The following is a 15,514-nucleotide window of genomic DNA, read 5'->3' as shown; positions in this document are numbered from 1 at the left end:
ATTTACTTTTGCCAATTGGTTTGGGTTCATTTCAATTCAGGAAGTAAACGGACAATCCAAATCCGGTGTTCCTCACTGTAGCGCTCCTCTCCTTATCTGCAGGTTTGATTTCATGAAGTCTAAGCTGTTGTTTGAGAGTTTCTCCAACGGCTCCAAGTCGGTGAATCTGGTGTCTCACTCCCTCTTGGCATATGACACCCGTTACACCGGGCCTGGCATGGACGTAGGCAGCAGTGGCAGGGGCAAGCACAATGTTTTCGACTGCATCCTGCAGCCCTCCAAGACGGGCACCAACCGGGCCACACTCCAGCTGGAGCTGCATTACAGGTGCGGATAACATTTCGAAGTTGTAACATGTATGCAGAAAATAGCAGGGGTCCAAGCACAGAGCCTTGTGAAATGCCAAATACAAAGTCTGTGTCTATATTGGTAAATCTAAAATGGATACATACGTAGGGTACTACATAGGAAATAAGGTGCCATTTTGGACACGGTCATGGCCCTTTAAAAGCGCTGCTTGGTCAATCCGACGTCTGCATTGGCAGTACAGCATTTACAATGATACGGCCTCTGCAGAAGTCAGGACATTCATACTTCTTGCGCCTTGCCGAGCAGCGCAGCGCTTGTGATGGAAGTTGTCAAGGAAATGAACTTGTGTTTATATTGGACCTCCCACCCTCACCTACCGTCAACCGACCATGTCAATATGGAGCTATACGGAGCCCTCCGCATTGTTCCAAAATTTGAGAGGGGGACGTCGATGTGGTACGGAGCTCTATTTGGCCTCAGCGTGCCTCTGAAGGCGCTGCGATTGCGTCACACCATCCATGCGGCGCCTCCGACCACATTTTCGGTTCAAGCATGAATTGGCTCTTAGACCTGACGTAGACAGACCCACACATTTACTAATCATTATCTTCTCCTGTCTCTCTCCTGTCAGGTCCACAAGAGACTCGTCCTGTTTCACCATTGTCCTCAACAACCTGCGTGTTTTCCTCATCTTTGATTGGCTCCAGCTGGTTCGGGACTTCCTGCGCATGCCCACTGAGAAGGGGGCAGATGGTGCGCCTCGCCAGCGCTGGCCCAGCGGCAGCAGTGACACAGAAACCACAGGTGCCGTCATGCCCAAGACAGTCAAGAGCGGCGTGGTCACCAAGAGGTCCACTGTGCCCGTCATGCAGGATCGGTACCTGGAAGTCAAGATCAACGTGACAGGTGAGGAGCTACAGCAGGCAGACTCAGATATTGGCAAGCACAGATATCATTTGAATTGTCTCTCATAGTCGTGATGTTTCTTATGCTGCGTTGTCACCACTAGTTAATGACTGTAATCTCAATAATAGACATAATGATAATACATAAAATACATGTTTTGTCCAAGGTACTGAGTTTGTGGTGGTTGAGGACTCGTCTTGTCTGGACACCAATGCCGTCATTCTGAAGGGCACTACTGTACTCACCTACAAACCCCGTCTGCTGGACAGACCATTCTCTGGCAGCCTGGCCGGCATTGAGGTGACTGACCACTACTTTCACACCTATGTCCTGAAACCACTGGACGACTAACTCAATACAGAGCCCTATGTCAGTTTGAGTTAGACCCATATTCAAATTGACACAAACTATGTTCCATAGAGTTAGAGGGTACAGAAGCTGTCACAGAAGTAATCATGTCAAAGATGGGGGATGTGCCCTCTTTCCAACTCTTACTCTCAACACAAGGCTGTTTTGTCATGTTGGTGTCTTCCTGTCCATGTGCAGGTGTTCTCCTGTCGGCTTGGCAGTGAGCAGGAGACAGCCCTGTCCATCATCGACCCTGTCAATGTGCAGGTGGAGCTGTGTGGCAGTCCCACCTACCAGAGCAGCTCTGGCCTGCTAGACGCCTTCAACATGGCAGACTTTCCGCCTTTACTGGAGGTCAGGGTTCAGTCAGGGGTGGGGATGGGGGGGGGTAATGTTCAGTAAGTACTAAATGGGAGAACACATTTGCTGAAAGTCCATTGAAAGCACCTGTTTTTATTCTCTGTTTCGACACATTTTGTGCCTAGTTACTGAACGTAACCCAGGTTTATTGGAGAGAAAAAAAACACTTAGAACACTTTTTGTGATCATGCAAAATGTCAATGGGTCTCTGTTGTCTTCACAGATCCAGTTCCCTGCTTTGGACATCCGGCTTTCTTACAACGACGTTCAGCTCTTCTTGGCTATCGCCAAATCTATCCCCACCGCCGGCTCTCCCAGGCCCAGCGACACTGCCGAAGGCACCCAGGCCCTTGTAGTACCATCCACAGCCAACCAGGACCCCTCCAGCTCCCAGAAAGACAACTTCAGGCACAAGACCAAGGCCCTACTAGGTATGTCACCTCAGAGGCCTACAGGGGTGTAGTTGAGTTATATGGTGAATAGCGTTTACGTAGCTATTATATTAGAAAAGTCATGTTAGCATTTATTTTTCTTTACCACTGGCTCTGTGATTGTTCCTGACCCATGAGTGTTGACCTCACAAGCTGTAATAACTCAGGTATAATAATAAAAGATACATAGCACAGTTTGTTACCATAACCCTGGTATGATGTGATATGTTTTGTCTTCAGAGGGCCAGCTGACTCGGCTACAGGATCTAGGCTTTAAGAAGGAGGACTGCAAACGAGCCCTGATCCAGAGCAAAGGTGAGGAGGCTCTAGCTACAATTTTCTAACAATGTCACATCTCCTCCCACTAGGAATGGAATGTGGCCACGCTTTTCATACACGGTATGGACTTGACCATCTTGTCTGTCCCCTCCCAGGCCAACTGGACCAGGCTGCCACATGGCTGCTGGAGAATGCAGAGACCATGGTGGGTCAGGCCCGGGGCAGAGCAGACCCGGATTCGGCCAGCCACTCGTCCCACCCTTTGTCCGGGGTGGAGATCAAGGCGGAGAGCGTGTGTATCTGCTTCATCGACGACTGTCTCGACTGTGATGTCCCGCTGGCCGAGTTCACTTTCTCACGTCAGTTTGAGCACCTTGCCCTTCATATATGTGGAAGGAAATCCCCTTTTCATGTAATTTCCACTGTGTGTTTTGGGAGTTTGGATGAAAGCAACAGACAGAAGCTGGAACATTCACCTTAAAACTTGTTCTATAGCTACTTAATATACAGATAACATGCATACTGATAGTGTGTGTAATATAATGTAGGTGGTACGTACTATAGTCAGTGTTAATACTATAAGGTAACAACAATGTAATGTCATCTGAGAGCTCATTCTCCTTTTAACTCCCATGGCAGGGCTGTATGTGCTGCAGCGGATCGGCTCGACCCAGGAGGGCAACGGCAGCTTCACTTTGTCAGGGGACTACTACAACAGAGAACTGTCAGGTGAGCTGCTGGAGATGACCGTCTGGGGGCCAGTCAGTCACAACATTTAGCTGTAACCCAGAGCCAAACGATCCTGTAATGATCTGAACTGTTGTTCCATTGTATGTTTCTCTCTGTTCCTATCCATATCTCTGTGTTTATGGCCGTGTTCATGTTCACGTGTGTGTCAGGTTGGGAGCCCTTCATCGAGCCCTGGCCCTGTTTCCTGACTTGGCAGCAGCAGGCTGCAGGGCGCCTCCACCCACCACGCCTCAAGATGGGCATCCGTGCCAAGCAGAGACTGGATGTCAACATCACCTCTGTCCTCCTGGGTATGAACTGCGCTCCCCACTATTTGGACACCAGATGCATTTGACATGGCACCCTATTCCCTACGTCGTGCACTACTTTTGACAAGGTCCCACGGGTCTCTGGTATAAAGTAATGCGCTATGTAGTGAAAGGGTGCCTTTTTGGATGCGTCTTTGACTTCTTCACACCATGTTTAACTAAAGGGTTTTAGCCCCGGATATATATACTGAACAAAAATATAAACGCAACCTGTAAAGTTTTGTTCCCATGTTTAAAAGATCAAAAAGCTTATTTCTCTCAAATGTTGTGCACACATTTGTTTTTGTCTCTGTTAGTGAGCATTTTCCTTTGCCAAGACAATCCATCCACCTGACAGGTGTGGCATATCGAGAAGCTGATTAAACTGCATGACCATTCATTACACACGTGCAGCTTTTGCTGTGGACAATAAAAGGCCACTAAAATGTGCAATTTTGTCACACAACACAATGCCACAGATGTCTCAAGTTTTGAGGGAACGTGCAATTGGGATGCTGATTGCAGGATTTGTTCACCAGAGCTGTTGCCAGAGAATTGAATGTTCATTTCTCTATCATAAGCTGCCTACGATGTCATTTTGGAGAATTTCACAGTAATTCCAACTAGCCTCACAACTGCAGAGCACGTGTGACCATGCCAGCCCAGAACCTCCACATCTGGCTTCTTCACCTGCGGGATCATCTGAGACCAGCCACCAGGACAGCTGATGCACAGCCAAGACTTTCTGCACAAACTCTCAGGGAATCTCATCTGTGTGCTCAGCGTCCTGACCAGGGTCTTGACCTGACTGCAGTTCGGTGTCGTATCTGACTTCACCTTCGATGGACACTGGCACGCTGGAGAGGTGTGCTCTTCACAGATGAATCCCGGTTTCAACTGTACCGGGCAGATGGCAGACAGTGCGCATGGGACAACATTCCACAATCAACAGCCTGATGAACTCTGCGAAGGAGATGTGTCGTGCTGCATGAGGCAAATGGTGGTCACACCAGATACTGACTGGTTTTCTGATTCACACCCCTACTTTTTTGTTTATTAGTTATCTGTGACCAACATACCACCAATTCCAATATGAAGCGTAACTCAGTAAAATCTTTTAAATTGTTGTATGTTACGTTTATATTTTTGTTCAGTGTATTTAAGCCAGAGACCGAGTGGTCTGTAATGGTGGCCTTGTATGGATTTGAGTGTCCTCCTCACCTTGCTACCACCCTCTCCTGGCCACACAGAGCAGTACAGCCTCACCAAGAGCTCCTGGCTGGCTGACTACTGCAAGGAAGAGGAGCAGCAGCCTCCCCAGGCATCGGCAGCCCTATCCTGGATGGGTTCCTCAGTGGACCCCCCCTGTTTCGGACAGAGTGAGTACTGTTTCCCCCAAGTTTACTTTCTCTCATACACACACACCATTCACACAGCTGACATACTCTTTAACATCTGTACAGTTACATATGAAACCACATACTGGTATGCACACGTGCGCGTATCACTTGTTATGGGCTAGAAATAGCCACAGTAGAAAAACGTAGGGCCCTCAATTGCTCCAGCACATATCAAACGCTAGTGAGTACTGACGACAATCTTATCGAATATACTGTAAATATGTTCTTGGGAGTATTTGATTGTATGTTTCACACTTTATTCTGTAATAATGTTTAGGTAATACCAGAATATCTTTGCTACTGTATCACATGTCATTATGTGCAGATTAAGATTACACTGATTGAGAGGGACTTTTTGACAACGTAAACTTTACACGGATGCTTTGGAAACCTGCCTGAATAATCGCTGCCTTCGCATGGTTATTGCACAATTGGAGAGTTTGAAGAAAACATAAACACATTTCCTTTGCCTTGTCAAATGGTGTATTAAGAGTTAACTCACTCCATGTTTCTATCAAAACTTTTGAACTCTTTACTTGAACCCTCCACCCTGGGCCTAGATAAGTCTATCGTGTCTAAATTATGCTAACTAGTTGTAAAGACTGTTTACGACATGTTTTATCGCCTAATTATGACAGTGTTGTACCACCTTAGGGTGGGAAGGTTTCAAATCAAAGTTCAATTTCTGTTTATTGAGCTCTGATCCAGGTCTATTGATTGGTGGTATAATATAAATATAAAATAAAACACACTTGGTCATGGTGGGTTTAAAAAAATAATCCTCCCATCCTGACCTTTGTCCTCTCTCCTGACCCCTTGCATGTCTCTCTCCTCTCTGTGGTAACTGTCTCTCTCTGCTGTCAGGTGTCCCTCTTGCCCACCTTAGAACTAGGAGCACAGCCAGCTTGACTTGCCTTGAGCAGCAGATTCTCTCCAGAGGTACAGTCCAAAGACCATAGGTCAGATAGGCAGCAGTTGGCCTCCACCAAGGAAATAGAATTACTAGAATGGGGATCCTTAAGTAGAATGGGTGAATCGGTGGTCAGAAGCGGTATTTGTAATTCTATTTCTATGGTCTCCAAACCATGGGGTCATCATCGCTATCCTTACTTAAGTGCAACGTTAATGCAAAGGGACTCGGTTGGTAGAGCATGGCGCTTGCAATGCCAGGGTTGTGGGTTTGAGACCCACGGGGGACCAGCACAAAATAAAACTATGAAAATGCATACACTTAATCTACTGTACGTCGCTCTGGATAAAAGCATCTGCTAAATTACTAACATGCTAAATTACTAACATTACTAAAATGTAGAGTGTTTTGAGGAACACAAATGTTTCACTATCTTGTAACAATATTGGCAAATTTGTCCAAAGTTAAACTAATGTCAGTATAATCAGCGTCTTCAGGGATAGAATTGAATTGATCCATAATCCAACAGTGATTAGCAACTTGGATGCTAACGATGCACTTTTAAGTAGGATTTACCGATGAAGGTGACACCCCCCCCATGTTAGGACAGAGCCATTGTGTCTCGTCCCAGAGTCCTGTTAGATTAGTAGCATATTCTCAGTGTCACACTTTCCTTTGTGTATTCTCTGTCTCATGTTGTCTCACCTCCCCCTTTCAATATCAATCTATAGAAATCCAATCCATTGTGATTATTGTTTACTATTATTATTTACCTCTGAGTAACCAAGCTTAAAAGAGCATGCTCTGTCAATGTGAACCGTTGCTATATCTCATCTGTGCATCCTCCTCCCATCTTCATTTGAATGAGTATCGTTGTGGTAGGTATGGTCATGTTGTTAGCCTCCACCGTGGAACCATCTGCATAACACATGATTGAAAACTGACATTTGGAAATCCATGCTGACATTTGGAATGGATAAATGATGTTGTGCATTAACTTTGGAAGCATCCAATGAATGGCATTTTGATGTGGATATCTGCATCTCATTTTTAAAAAGCCATTGTTTTTGTCATTGTTTTATATCATTTCAAATGCAATAGACAGAAATTCAAAAACATTCCATGAAAAATATGTTTTATATTCCAGAGAACCCAATATATTCTTTAGTATATTGAATATATTTTTAAAGTAACTGTGAGGAAAGTGGTTGACAGTTTGAAGTTTAGTTATAGGGCCCGTTCCTTAGTAAAAAGAAAACCTCTCTTGTCTTGGTCTGTCCTTGCCTGCTTTATAGCCGACGTGAAACTGTCCAAGCGGAGGCAGCCGTTTGTACCCTATGCCCTGCGCAATCACACGGGATGTACCATGTGGTTCGCCACCCTCACCACCACCCCTACAAGGTCAGTGGAGAAGAGTCTTCCCATTTATAATGTCATGTTGCTGAGTCTACTTTCAAAAATGTTGGTAACCAGAGTGCTCCATTTGCCCACAGGGTGGCGCTGTCTCACAGTGGCAGTGCGGACTCCATATCCCACGTGCACGGCCCAGGCACAGATGACACCCACAATGTCAGCCAGTGGCGAGAGGTGCTGCCCGGAGAGGAGATTCCCTTTGAATTTGAAGCTCGAGAGAAACTCAGGCATAGGTATGGTTTCTGGTGCGTCACTGTTATTTCCGTATAGGGATTAAGACCTAAAAGGAAGACCAAGAAAGTTCAAGGACGAGTGAATAAGACTTTAAACTGGTGATCACACACCGATTCATAATTCATAGCTATGAATGCCAATCTGGGGAACTAACTACCTTGCACTGACTATAATCCCTCCGGATAAGAGCGTCTGCTATATTATTAAAATGTAAAAATCAATACAAACTGAGATCTGTGTATTCTGAACTGTTGGTTATTGTGTTTCTCTGCAGACACACGCATGAGCTGAAGCTACATCAGCTGTTGGTGCGTGTGGGGGGCTGGGAGCAGGTCAAACCCGTGTCCGTGGACAAAGTGGGTGTGTTCTTCCGCTACGCCGCCCCCGACCGCAACAATCCCTCTAACACGGTGAGTCTTCAGATCAAAGGTCAAGAGAGGTGGTCTTACTTGGCTATTAAATAAACTACAGCTGTATAGTTTACTCCAACACTGCTCTCACATGTTTCCTATATGTCACTAGCATTATGCTGCTTATTGTTTGTGATATTTCTTTACATTTTCTAGGTGGGCAGCCCTGTCAGCAGGACCAACATCATACACCCTCATGTCTATGTAGGTGTGCTTTCAATCACACTTCTATAAGCCAGTACTTTCCCCCTTTTATTCCCTGTTAGGATATTCTAGGCTCTGATATGTCTGTGGGTCTAGGCTCTGATATGTCTGTGGGTCTAGGCTCTGATATGTCTGTGGGTCTAGGCTCTGATATGTCTGTGGGTCTAGGCTCTGATATGTCTGTGGGTCTAGGCTCTGATATGTCTGTGGGTCTAGGCTCTGATATGTCTGGGGTTCTAGGCTCTGATATGTCTGGGGTTCTAGGCTCTGATATGTCTGGGGTTCTAGGCTCTGATATGTCTGGGGTTCTAGGCTCTGATATGTCTGGGGTTCTAGGCTCTGATATGTCTGGGGTTCTAGGCTCTGATATGTCTGGGGTTCTAGGCTCTGATATGTCTGTGGGTTCTAGGCTCTGATATGTCTGTGGGTCTAGGCTCTGATATGTCTGTGGGTCTAGGCTCTGATATGTCTGTGGGTCTAGGCTCTGATATGTCTGTGGGTCAAGGCTCTGATATGTCTGTGGGTCAAGGCTCTGATATGTCTGTGGGTCTAGGCTCTGATATGTCTGTGGGTCTAGGCTCTGATATGTCTGTGGGTCTAGGCTCTGATATGTCTGGGGTTCTAGGCTCTGATATGTCTGGGGTTCTAGGCTCTGATATGTCTGTGGGTTCTAGGCTCTGATATGTCTGTGGGTCTAGGCTCTGATATGTCTGTGGGTCTAGGCTCTGATATGTCTGTGGGTCTAGGCTCTGATATGTCTGTGGGTCTAGGCTCTGATATGTCTGTGGGTCAAGGCTCTGATATGTCTGTGGGTCAAGGCTCTGATATGTCTGTGGGTCTAGGCTCTGATATGTCTGTGGGTCTAGGCTCTGATATGTCTGTGGGTCTAGGCTCTGATATGTCTGTGGGTCTCTGATATGCTCTGGCTCTGATATGTCTGTGGGTCTAGGCTCTGATATGTCTGTGGGTCTAGGCTCTGATATGTCTGGGGGTCTAGGCTCTGATATGTCTGTGGGTCTAGGCTCTGATATGTCTGGGGGTCTAGGCTCTGATATGTCTGGGGGTCTAGGCTCTGATATGTCTGGGGGTCTAGGCTCTGATATGTCTGGGGGTCTAGGCTCTGATATGTCTGGGGGTCTAGGCTCTGATATGTCTGGGGGTCTAGGCTCTGATATGTCTGGGGGTCTAGGCTCTGATATGTCTGGGGGTCTAGGCTCTGATATGTCTGGGGGTCTAGGCTCTGATATGTCTGGGGGTCTAGGCTCTGATATGTCTGGGGGTCTAGGCTCTGATATGTCTGGGGGTCTAGGCTCTGATATGTCTGTGGGTCTAGGCTCTGATATGTCTGTGGTTGTAGTTCTCAGCTCTGCCACCGGTGCGCGTGGTCTTCTCTATCACCATGGAGGGTAGTGCCCGGAAGGTGATCACAGTCCGTTCAGCCCTCATGGTCAAGAACCGCCTGGAAGTCCCCATGGAGGTGCGACTGGACAGCCCCTCAGCACCAGACAGTGAGTCACCCCAATGATATATCATGGTTCACCCTCACACTGGGACATACTCAACAGTTCCCATGCAAAAACAACACTGAACAGTGAAAATAATTGACATGAAGATTAGACTAATTATTGGTTAAAGAAGGAATATAAGTATCTCTAACTGTTTGTTCAGAGCCTGTGGTGCTGCCGCCCATCCTGCCCGGTGAGGCCCTGGCGGTGCCCCTCCACCTGACGTCATGGCGGTTGCAGGCGCGGCCCAAAGGCCTGGGCCTGTTCTTCTGCAAGGTGCCCATCCATTGGACCAGCGTGGAGAGACCCGGCGAGGTCAAGAGCAGCAAGAGGGAGTGCCAGTCGGCCGACTTTGAGGACCACCTCAAACGGAGCTTCAGGTAAAATTCCAGTTCAGTACACACTCTGAGTCTGCTCAGTCCAGAAATAAATCCAACCAATCATACCAAATCATGTATTTATTTCTAGTCTAACCCCACCCTGGTGTTGATAGAATTTGTCTCCCAAGTTTACACTACTTGTTTAAGCAACACGCGCATGCTATTGGCATATCAGCCCTCAGGCTAAATGTAGAACATTCTTTATTTTCTTACATGGGATACCTTCTCAATTACTCTCTTCCTCTCCCATCTTGCCTCTTCTCTCCTGCCCTCTGTTAGGTTCTGCGTGGTGATCAAGAAAGAGAACTACCCCGACCAGCAGCCTGCCAAGACCGTATCAGGTTCCGGCAGCTCCAAGCAGATCTACTGGCAGCCAGGCCACACCATCTACCTGCTGCCCACGCTGGTGCTGGCCAACCTGCTGCCCTGCGACCTCAACTACTACATCAAGGGCACGTCCATCAAGGGCTCCCTGAAGCCGGGCAAGGAGGCTGTGCTGCATGCTGCAGACACCTCCCAGAACATGGAGCTAGGTCAGAGTCCCACCGCTGCCATTCTCATCTAATCACCTATCCACCTATTAAGAATCTCAATGTTCATGACCTGGAAATAATACTACACTGCTCAAAAAAATAAAGGGAACACTAAAATAACACATCCTAGATCTGAATTAATGAAATATTCGTATTAAATACTTTTTTCTTTACATAGTTGAATGTGCTGACAACAAAATCACACAAAAATGATCAATGAAAATGAAAATCAAATTTATCAACCCACGGAGGTCTGGATTTGGAGTCACACTCAAAATTAAAGTGGAAAACCACACTGCAGGCTGACCCAACTTTGATGTAGTGTCCTTAAAACAAGTCAAAATGAGGCTCAGTAGTGTGTGTGGCCTCCACGTGCCTGTATGACCTCCCTACAACGCCTGGGCATGCTCCTGATGAGGTGGCGGATGGTCTCCTGAGGGATCTCCTCCCAGACCTGGACTAAAGCATCCGCCAACTCCTTGACAGTCTGTGGTGCAACGTTAAGCGTTGGGTAATGGAGCGAGACATGATGTCCCAGATGTGCTCAATTGGATTCAGGTCTGGGGAACGGGCGGGCCAGTCCATAGCATCAATGCCTTCCTCTTGCAGGAACTGTTGACACACTCCAGCCACATGAGGTCTAGCATTGTCTTGCATTACGAGGTACCCAGCGCCAACCACACCAGCATATGGTCTCACAAGGGTTCTGAGGATCTCATCTCGGTACCTAATGGCTTTCAGGCTACCTCTGGCGAGCACATGGAGGGCTGTGCGGCCACCCAAAGAAATGCCACCCCACACCATGCTGGAGGATGTTGCAGGCAGCAGAACTTTCTCCAGACTGTCACGTCTGTCATGTGCTCAGTGTGAACCTGCTTTCATCTGTGAAGAGCACAGGGCGCCAGTGGCGAATTTGCCAATCTTGGTTTTCTCTGGCAAATGCCCAACGTCCTGCACGGTGTTGGGCTGTAAGCACAACCCCCACCTGTGGACATCGGGCCCTCATACCACACTCATGGAGTTTGTTTCTGACCGTTTGAGCAGACACATGCACATTTGTGGCCTGCTGGAGGTCATTTTGCAGTGCTCTGGCTCTTGCACAAAGACTGAGGTAGCGGTCCTGCTGCTGGGTTGTTGCCCTCCTACGGCCTCCTCCACGTCTCCTGATGTACTGGCCTGTCTCCTGGTAGCGCCTCCATGCTCTGGACACTACGCTGACAGACACAGCAAACCTTCTTGCCACAACTCGCATTGATGTGCCATCCTGGATGAGCTGCAATACTTGAGCCTCTTGTCTGGGTTGTAGACTCCGTCTCATGCTACCACTAGAGTGAAAGCACCGCCAGCATTCAAAAGTGACCAAAACATCAGCCAGGAAGCATAGGAACTGAGAAGTGGTCTGTGGTCACCACCTGTAGAACTACTCCTTTATTGGGGGTGTCTTGCTAATTGCCTATACTTTTTCCACCTGTTGTCTATTCCATTTGCACAACAAACAGCATGTGAAATTTATTGTCAATCAGTGTTGCTTCCTAAGTGGACAGTTTGATTTCACAGAAGTGTGATTGACTTGGAGTTACATTGTGTTGTTTAAGTGTTCCCTTTATTTTTTGAGCAGTGTATGTCATAGCCATGTAATCTAGGTATACGAGGGCCATGGTCCTGGACTTTTTGTGGGCCAAGCCTCAGAGGCGGAAACACAGGTGTAAAAACCCCATGGAAATGCACAATTTATGTGATGATAATATACAGTGCATTCTGAACGTTTTCAGACCCCTGACCTTTTACATATTTTGTTATGTTACAGCCTTATTCTAAAATGGATTGAATCATTTTTCCCTCATCAAGCTATGCACAATACCCCATAATGACAAAGTAAAAAACATGTTTTAATTTTTTTTTGCAAATTTAGAACGGAAATAGTGCATTTACTTAAGTATTCAGACCCTTTACTCAGTACTTTGTTGAAGCACCTTTTGGCAGCGATTACAGCCTCGAGTCTTCTTGGGTATGACACAACAAGCTTGGCACATCTGTATTTGGGGAGTTTCTCCCGTTCTTCTCTGCAGATCCTCTCAAACTCTGTCAGCTTGGATGGGAGTGTCACTGCACAGCTATTTTCAGGTCTCTCCAGAGATATTTGATCGAGTTCAAGTCTAGTCTCTAGCTGGGCGACTCAAGGACATTGAGATTTGTCCCGAAGCCACTTCTACGTTGTCTTGGCTGTGTGCTTAGGGTCAATGTCCTGTTGGAAGGTGAACCGTCGCCCCAGTCTGTGGTCCTGAGAGCTCTGGAGCAGGTTTTCATCAAGGACCTCTCTATACTTTGCTCCGTTCATCTTTCCCTCAATCCTGACTAGTCTCCCAAGCCCTGCCGCTGAAAAACATCGCCACAGCATGGTGCTGCCACCACCATGCTTCACCGTAGGGGTGGTGCCAGGTTTTCTCCAGATGTGACACATGACATTGGTTTCATCAGACCAGAGAATCTTGTTTCTCATGGTCTGAGAGTCTATAGGTGCCTTTTGGCTTCCATCTGGCCACTCTACCATAAAGGCCTGATTGGTGGAGTGCAGCAGAGATGGTTGGCCTTCTGGAAGGTTCTCCCATCTCCACAGAGCAACTCTAGAGCTCTGTCAGTGACCATCGGGTTCTTGGTCACCACCTTGGTCTCCCCTGATTGCTCAGTTTGGCTGGGCGGCCAGCTATAGGAAGAGTCTTGATGAAGATTTGTTTAATCCATTTTAGAATAAGGCTGTAACAAAATGTGGAAAAAGACCAGGGGTCTGAATACTTTCCAAAGGCACTGTATCTAGTATGTGTAGTGCCTTGAAAAGCATTCACCCCCTTGTTGACTTTTTGTATTTTATTGCTTACAGCCTGAAATATTGCTTTCACCCTGACCATGTCTGTGCCCCCCTCCTCCTCCCACTAGGGGTGCTGCTAGAGAACTTCTCTGTGTGTAAGGAGCTGCTGATTCCCCCTGGTACCCAGAACTATGTGGTGCGCATGCGGCTGTATGATGCCAACAAGCGCCTGCTCTGTCTCACCATACGCATCATCCTGCGGGCACAGGGGGCGCTCAAGATCCTCATCTCAGCACCCTACTGGCTCATCAACAAGACCGGTGCTTACTATCCCTCATACAGAACACACACACACACAGTGAATCGAATTAATCGAATTAAAAGTATTGACCTTTTGACGGTTCTGACTGTTTTCATCCCCTCAGGTCTGCCGTTGATCTTCCGTCAGGACAATGGGAAGACGGATGCAGGCGGTCAGTTTGAGGAGCACGAGTTAGCCAGGAGTCTCAGCCCATTGCTCTTCTGTTACACTGACAAGGAGCAGCCAGCCATGTGAGTGTGCTGTAGGGCCTGGTTCCACTTCTGATTCTAGACACTATCCCTCTTATTGTTCACATGTATAAAAGGAGCAGTGTTGCACAGTTTAGTAATACTTCCGTAAAACCATAATTTGAACAAATGTTCAATATACAATTATTTCAGTAGCGGTGATATCAAAAGTGTAGAAGCACTTTGCCTTTGCGGTGAGGAAAACAGGTTACTGCACGGTGTAGCAGAAAATATATATGTATAAAGTAGATCTAGTTTTCTCAAGGGAGATCCTCTCCAGTGGCTGCACTGCAAGTTCTGTCCATAATGTGCATTTCTGTGTAAACGTTTCTGTCTGTCGAGAGACATTGCAGAAGGATGGTAGGCTATATATTGATAGACAACACATTAGCAGATAGAAATCAAACTATAAACTAGTTCGCTAAAAGTTAACTAATTAGCTAATTAACTATGTATTAATTCACATCCTAAAAAAACAACTAAGTTGCGCTTCCACAATTCCGGTTCTCTTATGTCTCCATTTTTCTCAGGTGCACTATGCGGATAGGGAAAGGGATCCATCCGGACGGGGTTCCCGGTTGGTGCCAGGGCTTTTCCCTGGATGGTGGGAGTGGAGTGAGGGCGGTGAAGGTCATCCAGCATGGGAATAGACCTGGACTCATCTACAACATAGGCAAGTAGTAGCCTAACAACAACCGCAAGTAGCCTAACAACAACCGCAAGTAGCCTAACAACAACACCTCACTAATGGTTAGCCTTGGGCATCGGTGCCCATTTGTTGCCCTTGTCTATTATATAGCCTGTCGCAGCCCTGAAATATGTTGTTTTGTGTTTTCACGCAGGCATCAACGTTCGTAAAGGCAAGGGCCGCTACAGAGACACCCACATCGTGACCTTTGCCCCTCGGTACCTGCTGGACAACCGCTCCACCCACAAACTGGCCTTCTCCCAGAGGGAGTTTGCCAGGGGCAAGGTGAGTGACTGACAATGCAAAGACTGGAATTGGACACATCCAAAGGGACAAAACAAAGCAATGAAAAGAAAGCAGATGTCCACTGGTTTAGGACTCAAACAGGATCTTTATTGGAGCTAGTCATACAGCAGCAATGCTTCATGATAAGGACCATGTCAACAACCCTTGTTGTTGTATGACTCCAGGGAACGGTGAACCCAGAGGGCTACATCTCCACCCTGCCGGGTTCCAGTGTGGTCTTCCACTGGCCCAGGAATGACTACGACCAGCTTCTGTGTGTGCGCCTCATGGACACCCAAAACTGCACCTGGTCCGGAGGCTTCGAGGTCAACAAGCCCAAGTCCTTCCATGTCAACATGAGGTAAAAGACTATAGGACTATCTGAGAAAACGGCTATACTGTCATGCATACAAAATAGTGCTCATTGTGAAAATACAAATCCCTGGCACCATAGCTGCTCCAAAGGCTTTAAAAATGCAATATGTAACTTAATATTACAATATTTTTGGTTGTGGAAAATATATTTC

General features: G+C 47.0%; 1 protein-coding gene across 2 annotated transcripts in view; it reads left to right on the top strand.

Annotated features, from left to right (window-relative positions):
• vps13d (vacuolar protein sorting 13 homolog D) overlaps nucleotides 1-15,514 on the top strand; it is a 64,040-nt gene that overhangs the window by 20,210 nt on the left and 28,316 nt on the right. Inside the window, exons 25-47 of one of the 2 annotated variants that reach the window (XM_046365377.1) lie at nucleotides 103-327; nucleotides 941-1,215; nucleotides 1,382-1,515; nucleotides 1,762-1,917; nucleotides 2,147-2,354; nucleotides 2,595-2,669; nucleotides 2,789-2,992; nucleotides 3,273-3,362; nucleotides 3,533-3,673; nucleotides 4,921-5,049; nucleotides 5,935-6,009; nucleotides 7,276-7,381; nucleotides 7,474-7,626; nucleotides 7,902-8,037; nucleotides 8,194-8,241; nucleotides 9,599-9,749; nucleotides 9,910-10,126; nucleotides 10,406-10,659; nucleotides 13,594-13,785; nucleotides 13,891-14,017; nucleotides 14,545-14,687; nucleotides 14,857-14,987; nucleotides 15,173-15,348. In XM_046365377.1, coding sequence (XP_046221333.1) covers nucleotides 103-327; nucleotides 941-1,215; nucleotides 1,382-1,515; nucleotides 1,762-1,917; nucleotides 2,147-2,354; nucleotides 2,595-2,669; nucleotides 2,789-2,992; nucleotides 3,273-3,362; nucleotides 3,533-3,673; nucleotides 4,921-5,049; nucleotides 5,935-6,009; nucleotides 7,276-7,381; nucleotides 7,474-7,626; nucleotides 7,902-8,037; nucleotides 8,194-8,241; nucleotides 9,599-9,749; nucleotides 9,910-10,126; nucleotides 10,406-10,659; nucleotides 13,594-13,785; nucleotides 13,891-14,017; nucleotides 14,545-14,687; nucleotides 14,857-14,987; nucleotides 15,173-15,348 — 3,546 coding nt within the window. The remainder of the gene's footprint in view (nucleotides 1-102; nucleotides 328-940; nucleotides 1,216-1,381; nucleotides 1,516-1,761; nucleotides 1,918-2,146; nucleotides 2,355-2,594; nucleotides 2,670-2,788; nucleotides 2,993-3,272; nucleotides 3,363-3,532; nucleotides 3,674-4,920; nucleotides 5,050-5,934; nucleotides 6,010-7,275; nucleotides 7,382-7,473; nucleotides 7,627-7,901; nucleotides 8,038-8,193; nucleotides 8,242-9,598; nucleotides 9,750-9,909; nucleotides 10,127-10,405; nucleotides 10,660-13,593; nucleotides 13,786-13,890; nucleotides 14,018-14,544; nucleotides 14,688-14,856; nucleotides 14,988-15,172; nucleotides 15,349-15,514) is intronic. The other variant, XM_046365378.1, reaches the window with a different exon arrangement.

This window comes from Oncorhynchus gorbuscha, linkage group LG10, assembly GCF_021184085.1.
Source record: "Oncorhynchus gorbuscha isolate QuinsamMale2020 ecotype Even-year linkage group LG10, OgorEven_v1.0, whole genome shotgun sequence".
NCBI classification, from domain to species: domain Eukaryota; kingdom Metazoa; phylum Chordata; class Actinopteri; order Salmoniformes; family Salmonidae; genus Oncorhynchus; species Oncorhynchus gorbuscha.
Note: the sequence above shows the minus strand (reverse complement) of the source record. Positions and strands in the feature narration are given on the sequence as shown.